Genomic DNA, 12,484 nt, shown 5'->3' on the forward strand with positions numbered 1-12,484 from the left:
ATATGGTCGGCCCACTGCCACTCTGTCATGCCCAGACTTACCTGTAGACCTGCGGGCACAGATCAGCTGACGGCGTTACTCACAGCGACCGAGGTACAAAACTGGCTGAAGGCCTTCCCATTTTCCGCAAGCTCGCCCTTTTGAGCATAAGGTCCACTTTAAAAAAAGCTAGGACAATAGTTTCAGCACCACCGAGTTGGTCTACGGCACGACTCTCATCGGTCAGGAGAATTTTTTTACATGCGGCTCAGAGATAACTCAAAGTAAATACACAGTCCGCCTAAGCAGCGTCATGAGCAAGCCCCACAGCCTTCTGGGTAACGTCTACTGCACGTAGCCACGCAATTTATATCATGCCCGTACGTGTTCGTACGGCACGATATGGTTCGGTGCCTTCTTCAGACACCCGACGATGGGCCTTTTAATGTTCTCCGCTGTGGGTTCGTGTCACAGGACCGCATTAGGAGAGCATACATGGACAGTGAAGACGCAGCCATTTCTCCGCCAATGAAATCCTCTCCAGGACCCCCCGTTTGGACGCCAGCCCAAGCTGTGGTTGCCACCATACCCAAGCTAATAAGGTGCTAACGTGGTTGCTTGGGCGAGTCGGTATGACATGATTCACATAAACCACATCGCCAATAACGAGGGACAAGAAAAGATTCTCAATTGATCTATCACAAAAAAATTAGTACTTCTTTAGAACGTTGGCACATGTTTTGTTCATCGCGCGTTATCACAATGATTACTCGGGTGTTAGGTGAATGCTGTTTTCCTTGATTTGTATTTTTCCTTTTTTGTCAGATATTGCTCAAGTATATATTGCGCGGTTCCAGCAAATAAATCTTGTTGTAAGTCAGTGCCACTGTCTGTCTCCTTCTTTTCTTGTCCCTCGTTATTGGCACTGTTTTTTTGCTAATAAGGTGCCCACTTGGCTTACGCACAGCGGATGGCTATCAAAAGTGCATAATCATCTGGACCTTTACATCATTCACCAATTCATTAATGAGGGAGTATTGTGGGTGCCCCAACTAAAGCCGCGACAGGCCAGCTGATGTAGAAGCGGCATTTCCCTAATCGGTGCTACTTTCGCCGGCTCAACTCCCTCACCACGCATGGAAGGGAAGGAGAAATAGTGAAAAGAAACGAGTAAGCAAGTCAGTTGGGAGTTGGTATTCACGCCATCCTGTTGTCTCACATGAACGAGCAGCCACTCGAACTTATCTTTCCACTGTCCACAGTGCTGGAGTTAAGAAAACAACATAATCGGCGTAGATGAGTCTGGTCAGTTTTTATTAGTTTTATTTCGTATAACCTCGCAGCTTTTCCGCTGCCTTCTCGCCCAGAATCCGGCCATGAGGTAAATTCTCGCTTTAGCGTCTCTTTGGAGGACGTGGTACAGCGGGTGGCGTGGCATTCCGGCAGCCCAGTTCTTGGTCGGTGACCCAGTTGAGGTGGTGGCCCCTCAGCGACTCCGGTGTCGCGCAATGGTTTAGGCGCCAGTTCTTGATGTGGCCACGCAGGAACCGCAGCTTGCAGTCGCAGTGAAGGGGGTTGCCTGCGTGCGTTTGAATCACAGTGCAAAAGATATGTCGCAGACCACAGGGTTGAAATAGTATCGCATGTCAAAATGGTGGGTGAGTTGGTGATTCATGACACTTGAAGTACACGAGTGCGCAGTGTATTATACAGCCACTTGTAGTTGTCTTACTGATTCTCTTAAGCGCACTTATAATCAAGTAATATAGTATTGCAGTTCATTCTGAAATTGCAGTAGGTCCAAAGAAAACGAAATGGCAGATGCGTGGGCAAAGACACGCCAGGCCTGCTCGGAAAGCACAGAACATTCAGAGTGAAAGCTGAATTATGGCATTTCTAGAAACCGCTGTAAACTCTCTTGGGGCTGCTAATATAGCTGTACGCCTGCCAGGTACCCCCTACGACATAAATTAAAATCTTAGCCAAGTTGAGAAGCATCCGCTACTCCACCATTCGTCATTCTACGAAGAAGCGAGGTGCCCGCTACAAACTTGCAAGACATAATTTGCACTCTGTTGATACCGGGGCTGATGACGATGCAGAATAATGCCTGCACATTTTAATGCGTTGGAAGTATAATACTTCAATCGTATTCAAATAAAACTGTAAAATATTGTAAAGCGAGTGTACGTCATATGAAGCTGAAAAGAATGCCATATCGTTGGCGTACACAAAACTTGCACATTATCGTGAGTAGGGATAGATGCTAATATTATATTGAATCAAATGGGCAAAAAAACGGATCCCTGAGGAGCTCCCCTTGTCTGTTTGTATTGCTTTGAAGATAGCCCATTCTGTGAAAACTAAAATGTACGCCCACGTAAAAAAAATGAATCCATGCAATTATATATTCGGGAAGGCTTAAACTTCGTAGTTTACTTATCAAGATAGTGTTCTACACACTGTGATACGCTTTAGCAATATTTAAGGACACCAGAGTGGCATATTGCTTTCTGTGCCGAGCAAGTTTAGTTCTAGCTTCCAGGCCAACATTTTCACACCACACAGAACACCAAGGTCTAAATCCCATTTCATATTCACTCAATATATCATTTTGCTCTACCCATACTTCACGATGTCTGTATAAAATCCCTCCTATTAGCTTTACGAGATTCCAAGAGAGGAAAAGAGGCCTAATGTTGGCGATAGCATAACACGCTCCTTGCTTTTTATGTAGTGGTGTTGTTTTAGCAACTTTCCAGTTAGAATACACCCAAAAATTTTCAATAAAAAGTTATAAGGTTAACTAGATTGCTGGGAGAAAAATCAAACATAATTTTTATCATCGCTATAGTTAGATTATCAAGACCTCGTGATGAAGCTGGTGGCGATTGTACTATCTCTGATATCTCTTCTGACGTTGTTGCCATGTATTAATTAGCTTTTGCTGTGACCGGCAAAGGGTGGGGTAGCACCAATGTAAATCAATATTTCAAGCTTTTCCTGATTGCTTTCAATGAATGCAACAATGCTATGGGGGATAAACAAATATATGCTATATTTATTGGTGACGAAACAATCTTTCTGTACTGCAGGAAGTTAGATAGGGCTTTCTTATTTTTCATCTCTGGCATATAACTGTAATGTCTGGAGATCTTCTTTTGCTTTGTCAACAGTTAGTATGAATGTAGCAGACACATATTTATAGTTTTACAGATACATTGTAGAGCAATTTACTACAAGCTGGCTTTTATCGCCTATAGTCACGATCACGGTCAGTTTTCCACCATGGTGAATGTGTGTTACTTATATTTGACTGCTTACTGAATTTGGTTTCGTTCATAGTGACACCGAATTGCTGACTTAACTTAAGAGCCGTTACGTGCTCACGTTGTCCTGCCTGATGCTGATGCTTATGACCTCAGATGGATGGCACTCAACCACAGAAGAGTATGGGCCAAGAACCGGGCGGCAAAATACTTAAATAAAACTAAAACAAAATAAAGCCAATCTGAAAAATTAGTTTAGAGATAAAGCTGCCAATAAACAAAAATGGTTGCTGAGCAAGCGGTCAAACCATCTCTTGTTCCTGAGAGACATAGCTACGAATTATAAACAAAAGATATGAAAAGGTTAGGGTTCACTAGCATGGTAATTTTTTAGTTGCATTGATGTAGCCAAACACAGTGGAGCATATATCCCTGTGGCAATAACCAAATCAAGTGCGGCTAAGCGATAAAAATACTGGTACATTTACTTGTACTCCTAAATTCTGTAATGGGGCTTGTAAAAATCTTTTCGCTCTTATAAGAGTAACGACGATAGAATAAAAAATGTTCAATTGTTTCAATTTCGTTGCCAAAAATGCACAGCGGTGACGCTTTGAGTCGAACTTTGTTAAGGTAATAATTTAGTTGTAGAATTGTACAGTGCAATCTGGTATAAGTGACTTCTAGCTGGCGTGATACACATCACTGTTTATTTCAGCAATACCTTAAATGCTCGAAATCTTTAAATTTATACAAATTACCTTTTCCCCATTGCAAACAAGCATTTCGGAACCTTAGCGCTGTCACGTAAGCTGTATCTGGCAAAACTGAGATGGTGGGCCCACTCAGGAATACTGCTGCTAAAGAGTCCGCCATTTCGTTCAAATATAATCCGCGGTGGCCTGGTACCCATAGCAGATGCAGTTTTTTTTACGTTTTTCGGTACTAAATGCCGAAACGTATTCATCAGCTCTGCATTTACTGCCGCAGAAAGTGCATTACAAACTGATAACGAATCTGTAATGATAACTGCTAATGATTCGCTTGAGGGCAATTTGCGTAGGGCAAGAACAATAACCAATAATTCTGCAATGAATGCAGGACTCGAATTGAAAAGGACCAGTCAAAAAAGAAGATGAGATGCCAACCCCAGCCTTTTTTTGACACAGATGCACCAGTCACAATCATATTGCTTATCTCGCGGTGAGCTAAATAATCAGCTCACTGGTCCTTTAAGTACCTATGTGCCAACTGTTTCGCGTTATGCGGAAATATATCATCAAATTGTATGCTAAGCACTGGCTTTAGGTCGATGGTACCGGTTCACGTCTTCCTCTTCTTCTCCTTCTTGCACTCAAACCCATTGCAATATAAAGGAGGGTGTCAGGGTGATGTTGCCCGAGCAGCTCATGCGTGAACCATTCATTCGGGGTGATGTTGCCCAAGTAGTTCATGTGTGTACTATTCATTGCAGCACTTTCAGAAGATCGTGGAGAGGAACAGGGATATTTACGTTGCACTATCGTTGTGCACAGGCGTCTTTGCTCGCGTTGCCTCGTCATCTTCGCTAGCATCTCAGGGCGTCCCTGAGCTGGCAGACGCCAGTCATGGCAAGCCAGCCGCCGAAGAATGCACTAGCCCTCGACCTTTCGTCCCCGAGGGGACTAGTCCCGAAGGCGTCGTTGACGCGACGTCTTCAATAGTAGGAATCGAAGAGGTCTATTGTGTACCGCACTTTGGAGGCCGGAAATACCAAGTTACCGTTAACAGTGAGGCCGCTCTCGCTCAAATCGTCGACGCGTCCCACCTCATCATCAGAGGAGAGTGCGTTGCTGTCGTGCCCCTGGGACTCTAAGTCACTCAAATCACCGTTCTGTTCCTGCCATACCACGTCCCCAGCGAGGTCTTCGCGCAAGCATTGTCTCCCGACGGAAAGGTGCTGCACATCAGCAGAAGACTCATGGGGTCGCGCCCAACCGTGACCACTGGGACGCGATTTGTCCGGATGAAAATGAAGACATCGTCACCGGTGCGCAACTACCTCAAGGTCAAAGGCCATCGAGTGACCTAGGACTATAAAGGCCTCAGCGAGTGTGCCGTCGATGTGGAGACAGTGGGCGATGGCCACGACGGGAAGGGCTGCTCGCTGCCGTGTCGCCATTGTGGTGACCCGCAAGCCACCGTCGCCTGCACCATCATGGCCTCGTATTCCGAGGTGGCCTCCAAGAATTGCCCGCCACTTCAACCAGGAATGCAGTGCAAGAACAAGGACGTCGTATCATGAATGCTAGGCCCGGATATTTGCCAGGACGAAGTTGGGCGAATTGCGACGCCACAGCAGACGCCACACCAAACGCCCGCAGTGTCTCCAGCCAGCCTGCACCAGGCAGCCCCTCCAGGTGCAGATGATTCATTCAGAGGCCCGCGACCAGTGATGATTCCCACAGTACCACTAGTCGAGCCTTCGCCAGAGGAGGTGCCTCTCAGTGAACTATCTGATACTAACCCCGTGGGTGCCCGGTCCTCTGTTAGTCCCCTTATCATTGAAGAGACTGTCCCAAGGTGACGAGCTCTCCATCAACGAGGACTCAAACAGAACTATGAGTGACACGGCCCTGCAGATAGACGATGACAGTACTCCAACTGATATCAGCAGGGAGAGCCTGGACGCGTTTGTACCAACTTCACTCAAGAGCCTTGGCACCTAGCGCCACTGAATATCCAGAATTGACTCGGAGGGCCCCAGCAGACACAGAAGTCCCATGCGGACTTCGACGCGGTCTCGGAAGCCCCGTGCTTCCGGAGGGTCGCTTGGTCGTAAAAAGTGAATGAGCCGCTTGTGGGGCACTCGCTCCTGCGTCTGTTAGAACTGTGCGCCGTCTAGTATCCAGGTTAGTTTTTAGTTTTATGATGGCTGCCTCATTGTATATTATTTCCTTCAACGTAAGAAGTTTTCGCAGTCCGGTAAAGAAGGCCGAGGTGATTAGTGTAGACGGCGTGCCGCAAATTGTGATGTTTTGTGTCTGCAGGAAACTAATTTGTTTTCGCTATCCGACGTTAGGGCTTTTAAAGAAAAGTTTAACTTAGATTTCTATTTCTTTTTTTGCTACAGCTCGGTTTATCGGAGTAGGCATCATTATACTTAATCGAGCTTTATTGAGAGGTCACCACGTTGTTTATGACGGCGTCAGTAGAATTCTGGCTCTGGATTTTACCTACTTATCTTTTCGAATGAGGATACTCTGTGTGTATGCGCCTGCACAAGCCGGATTAACGATTTTTGAAATTTGTATGTTTTTTCTAGACAGTACTCACGTAATTCTAATTGGAAACTCTAACTGTGTGCTAAATACGTGATGCGATGTACAAGGTCCCGGCTGGGGTCAGTCTGCTTAGAATTCACGAGAGTTGCGACGCCTTGTCCACCATTTTTCATTGCTGGATGCGCTTAGTGTCATGCACGGGAATACTTTTGTTTGAACATGGCGCCGCGGACCATCCTCTAGCAGACTCTACCGGGCTTATAATTCACAGTAGTAGTAGTAAACAACTTTCTCAAGGCAGCTGACGGTTTCTTAAGTGGCGAGGGCTGTCAGGCTATGCCTGGTCGCCACCTCGTCAGCGCGTTTGATGGCCCGGAGCTGGGTGTCCAGGTTTGTAGTCGTGAGGATTCTCTCCCAGGCCTCACTTGAAGGTGACTGTTCTAGGAGGTTTGGTGGGAGATGGTCCTTGCTGCCTCCCCAGATGATGTGGTCCAAGGTTGTGGCCTGTGTCTTGCAAAGGGTGCATGTAGATGTGAATAAGGCTGGGTATATGTGTCTGTATATGTACGGGGAAGAGAATGAATTTGTTTGAAGCCACCGTCAAGTGATTTGTTGAGCTCTGTTTAGTTGCGGGTGCGGGGGTGGTCTGATTTGCCTTGATAGCTTGTAGTACTGCGTGATGTCGTGAAAGGTGATGAGTGTTTCGGTTGCTTCGGCATCGTGGTCTGAAGTCTGGACCACCGCTCGGCATACGAGTCCTCGAGCTTGTCTGTGGGCGGCTTCGTTACCCGGGTTTCCTGCACGCGCTGCGGCCCAGATGAGCTGAATTAAACGGGGATCGTCAGCGTCGGTGCTGCTGGAAACAGTGTCGTCTGAGTGCCGCTTGGGTCAGAGGACGGAGTATTCGCGCCATGGTTGGGGAAACAGTACCGTGGGAAAATGAGGTGATGGCATATTTGGAGTCACTAATGATTGTTTCAAATCCGGCTATATGCGACGAGTGCTATGACAGCTTCTTCGCCCTTGGTTGGATACTGTGTGCGTATAGAGCCGGCACACATTGTGGTAGGTTTTTTATCGTCTGGGGTACGTTTCGATGAGACATTGATAGCATATTCCTGTTTGGGGGCTGGGTATCTTGCTGCGTCGACGGGAACCACCTTAGTGTTGGTACCGTAGGTACTGTGAAGGTTTCTGGCGTGGGCCGATCGCCGACCGCCATGAATGCTGGCCAGCATGTTCTTCGGCAACGGCTGCACAATGAAGCGCTGTCTGATGAGGGGTGGTAGCGAGACCAAGTCTTATCCGCACAGTGACGAGGGAATGCCGATACGTTGGAGTATCCATCTTCCGGTTTTACTACCACGCAATCGTTGAATTTGTAAGTTCGATAAGTTCATCTATTGTATTGTCAATTCCAAGGCTGAGGAGGTGCGTGGTCGATGTGGTGCGGGAGAGGCCCAAGGTGATCTTGTTGACTGTGCGAATAAGTCTGTCAACTTTTTTTCAGCATTGAGGAGTCGTAGGTACGGTAAGGCGTAAGTGATTCTTTAAGTGATTCTTGTGGTTACAAAGGCATTTACCAGCTGGAGAAGTTCATTTTCTTTCATGCCATGTTTCCACGCAGATATTCTTCCTAACAGAGGGACAGTCTGAATGACGGTAACCGCAAGCCTCTCTAGTGCGACGGCATTGCTCCTGCCGGCTTGTACGTGAAGGCCGAGAACGTGCATGTGCTGCACTATTGGTATTTCGGGTCCGGTGATCCTGAGAGTGATGGTTGGTAGTGGTGGGTGTTTAACCTTACGGTAGTCAGGAGGACGAAGAAGGATGAGTTCCGATTTCTCCACTAAGCACTCGAGACCCGCACGCGCGACGTATGTGGCCACTGTGTCCACGACGCGTTGCAGTGCCTGCTCGATCTGTTCGTCGGAGCCGGCAGTGGTTGATACCGTCACGTCGTCCGCGTATAGGGTGTGTCGGATGTTGGGTATATTGTATAGTAACTGTGGGAGTTGGCTCATTACAAGGTTGAAGAGGAAAGGTGAAAGAACGGCTTCCTGTGGTGTGCCTTTGTTGGATAGGGCAAGTCGCTTCGTGGCATTGCTGTCATTCAGGGAAACTTCCACAGTGCGGCCTTGTAAGAAGGAGCACACGTAGTTCTAAATACGTTCCCCAGGGTTTGTTGAAGCCAAGTGATGGGCTATATCGCTTGATGTGTCACTCTATCGAACGCCTAGCGTAAGTCAATGTCTAGCATTGCTCGCATGCCCGCAAGTACAGGGTCTTTCGATAAATCGTGGTAGATTTGTACCAGGGCGTCTTGAGTAAATAAGTGGGCGCGAAAACCGAGCATGGTTGGAGGGTAAAGGTCTTGTTCTTCTGCAAGTGTTTCTAGCCGAGCCCGGGCCACGTGCTCAAAAAGTTTGCCAAGGCATCAAGTTAACGAGATGGGGCGAAGATTTGATAAATCTGCCTTTTTTCCTTGCTTTGGTATAAATACTATTTTCGCGTGATTCCATTCTTCTGGTATACTGCCGACATGCTAGAAGTCGTTGAAATATTCAGTGAGGGCAGTTACTGACCTTGCGTCAAGGTTGCGGATTGTTTTGTTGGAGACGCCGTCTGGATTTTGTGCCGAAGTTGTGCGAAGCTTTAGAATGGCTGCATACACCTCGGCTTTCGCGATGTCGGCATCAAGAGTTGGGTTTGGTTTACCTTCATATGGTGGTAGTGGTGTCGCTGGTTGGTGAGCTTGCTTGATGTATTTGTCCGCCAGGTCGGTTAGTAGATCTTCGTCTGATCAGGGGTGTTAGTGGACAAGTCGCTTTAGTCTGTGCCGTGCGGCTGTTTTCGAGACGTCGGGATCCAGTAAGTGGCGTAACAGGTGCCACGTCTTCTTGTTGCCTAGCTGTCCATTGAGTCCGCTGCACAGCTGGCCCCTTCGTTGGTGGGTGAGGTAGGTACTCTGTCGCTCGATTTCTTCAGAGAGGGTCTGTATGTGGCGATGCAGTTTTTTGTTGTAGCATTGCTTCTGCCATCTGTGCAGCAGGCTTGCGTGTGCATCCAACATGTGGAGAAGATGAGAATCGGTGGTGGCAGGCGTTTTCTCTGCTGCTTTACTTTCGCGCGTTGTGCGTCGCACGTGGTCGTTTAGTGAGGCTGTCCATTTCTTGAGGTTTGTTATGCGTTGCGGGGCTTCACTTTCGCGGAAGTCTCTAAATTTGGGCCACTCCGTGATTCGAGCGAGTGCTTTGTGTACTCTCTTGGCAGTGGACGACTGTACCTGGATGGAAATGACGTAGTGGTCACTATAGCGAGCTGACAGGTGTTCTCACATCTGGCCTGCGCAATATTCTTGCAGTATGTGAGATCAGGTGACGTGTTCCTACACACGCTGTTTGCTATGCGTGTAGGTGACTGCTGCAGGTCATTTAGTAGAATGAGACGGAGGTTCTGACTGAGTTGCCATAGCTTCTTGCATCGTTTGTTTGCCTGCAGGTAGCACCAGTCAGGGTGCCTGGCGTTGAAATCTCTCAGTATAAGCAGTTGTGCGCCTCCAGATAGCGATGTGGTTTTCTGGAAGAGCAAGTTGAAGTCGTTGGCGCGTGCCCGCGGTGCGCAATATACATTGTGGATAAAGACTGACCGATGCGAGCGTTTTCGCGGAAGAATTTCCACAACCGTGTGTGGAATGTCTGGGAATTCTAAGTCTTGTTGTCTCGCCGTAGGGCTCTTGTGGACGAGCGTACCTGTACTTGGGGCTTCTTGGTTGTGCAGGTCGATGAATTGTTGGAAAGCGGTGTAACCCGGGAGTGAGATAGCAGCTGTTGTTTCTTGTAGTGCCATGTCGTCTGGAGGCGTTTGGCAATTCGGCAGTTGTGTTTCTTGTACGAGTAGCTGCAGGTGGGCTTTCTTTTCTCGGAAGCCCCTGCAGTTCCACTGCCATATAGTCAAGTGGGTGCTGGCCATGATGCATCAGCTGGAGCATTACTTGAGGGTGTCGTGGTTTGGGTGGGCTGAAAGGAAGAGTAAGAGGACGCTCTGTTGCGTATTATAGCTGGTGATCTGGCCAGGCTGTGCTCAATTACTGCAAAAGTAGTGTCTGTGGCAGTTCTGACTGCTTCTAATTTGGCTACGGTGTTGTTTACGGTGGCTTCCATGTTTGAGAATCGTGTCTCTATGTTCATTAGGCGTGAGTCTATGGTTGCGAAGGCTTCGGTTATGGCGGCGCGAACGGCGTCGGCGACCATGGCATGGACTGTCATGCAGAGAGCTTCGGCAACGGATGCACTGACGGTTTGAATAAATCTCACCGTCGCTTTCTCTTCAAATTGCAGCATTTCCATGAAAGTTGTTGCTTTACGTTTGGCTGCTGCGGCTGGTTGGGGCTGTGCAGTTGAATTATGCAAGGACTGGCTGGCCTTCGACAGTCTGCTTTCTAGAGAGCGGTTCTGCGCAAGCAGCGTTTTGATCTGAGCTTGTTGCGTCACCGTTTGATATTTCAACGCAATGATTGTTTGCGTAAGTTCCTTGACGAGTGGGTCATGCGTCGAGGCGCTCGATTTCGATAGCTGCGGGTGAGATGATGGAAGCGGAGACGCTGGGCTTTGCACCCATGCCACACTAGGGTCGCTTGGGGATGCCATTCTGTCCCGTGTGATGTCACGACACTGGGGTAGTTACACTCGTCCAAGGTAGACGGGCTATCGTCGTTTGATGTTGGCTGAGTCGCTAATGACTCGGTTTGTAGCGTCTGTTCTGCTTGTGTTGCGTTAAGTGGTTCAGGCTTTTTGGCGAAGAGGTACTGGCATTTTGAGCTGTTAGTCATGTGTCCTCCTTAACAGACGATAGAGCGAGCTTGGCATGTTGGTGGCGTTCCTTGCGGCGGCGGCTCGTGGTCTTCTCCGCAACGTGGGCAGCGTCGGTGCCTAGGTTGAGGGCACACATTGGAGCGGTTCCCAGTCTTTCGGCAGTTGAAGCATGCGTACACTTTGGGATAAAAAGGGTATACCCGGATGATACCTCCACGGTGTCGAAGCTATCTAGGTAGGTGGTCTCTGATCAGCGTTATGAGTACATTCTTCGTTTTTCCCATGCATCTGCCACCAACTATTTGGTAGTCAGCGTCTCATTATCGCGTCTCATTATTTGCAGCGTCTCATTATTGGTGAGGAACGTGTGGGCGTAGAAAGCAATGCTTCGTATATGGGAACACGGGGTACCCCACAGGGAGCAGTGTTATCACCACTCCTTTTCAACATTGCTATGATGCGCCTTCCAAGCGAATTGGCCAGGGTGGAAAGCACACAACACGCAGTATATGCCGACGATATTACAATCTGGACCACTGAAGGGAGCCTTGGTGAAATGCAGGAACGCCTTCAGCAGGCCGCATCCATAGTCGAGGCGTATGCCAACGATTGTGGACTCCAATGTGCTCCAAACAAATCAGAGCTTCTACACGTTAGAGCGAAGCCAAGAGATAAGTCAACCATACACATCTCCCTGTCTGGGGTTCCCATCAGAGAGATGGAGGAGCTCCGGATTCTGGGCCTGTTCATTCACCACAGACTCAGACTGGACTCCACTATAGCGAAACTCAAGAGAATAGGCGAACAGGTAGGGCGCATGATCCACCGCGTTTTCAACAAGCGGGGTGGTCTGCGGGGCAGGGACGCGCTTCGGCTCGCGCATGCCTTCGTGACTAGCCGGATCCTCTACGCCGTCCCATACCTTCGCACTAACAAGCAAGAAGACGAAAGAATAGATGCCATAATTCGTAAGGCTACTAAACGAGCTCTGGATCTCCCGGTGGCCACTTCCAACGCCAAACTGAGGGCGTTAGGTGTGCTCAACTCCTACCAGGAGTTGCGGGAGGCCCACCTTATGAATCAATATACGCGGCTCGTGCAGACGGCTCCCGGGCGCCGCCTGCTAAACCGCTTACATATACAGCACACTTGCACTGCA

General features: G+C 48.4%; 1 protein-coding gene across 1 annotated transcript in view; it reads right to left on the bottom strand.

The window, feature by feature from the left end:
- Positions 1-1,272: 1,272 nt before the first annotated feature.
- The window catches only part of LOC142814050 (leucine-rich repeat transmembrane protein FLRT3-like), a 37,947-nt gene continuing 26,735 nt past the window's right edge, over positions 1,273-12,484 (bottom strand). The window contains exon 4 of the mRNA XM_075891992.1: positions 1,273-1,558. Within this exon, the coding sequence (XP_075748107.1) occupies positions 1,374-1,558 (185 nt within the window). The 3' untranslated portion in view covers positions 1,273-1,373. The remainder of the gene's footprint in view (positions 1,559-12,484) is intronic.

This window comes from Rhipicephalus microplus, chromosome 4 (genome assembly GCF_043290135.1).
Source record: "Rhipicephalus microplus isolate Deutch F79 chromosome 4, USDA_Rmic, whole genome shotgun sequence".
NCBI classification, from domain to species: Eukaryota; Metazoa; Arthropoda; class Arachnida; order Ixodida; family Ixodidae; genus Rhipicephalus; species Rhipicephalus microplus.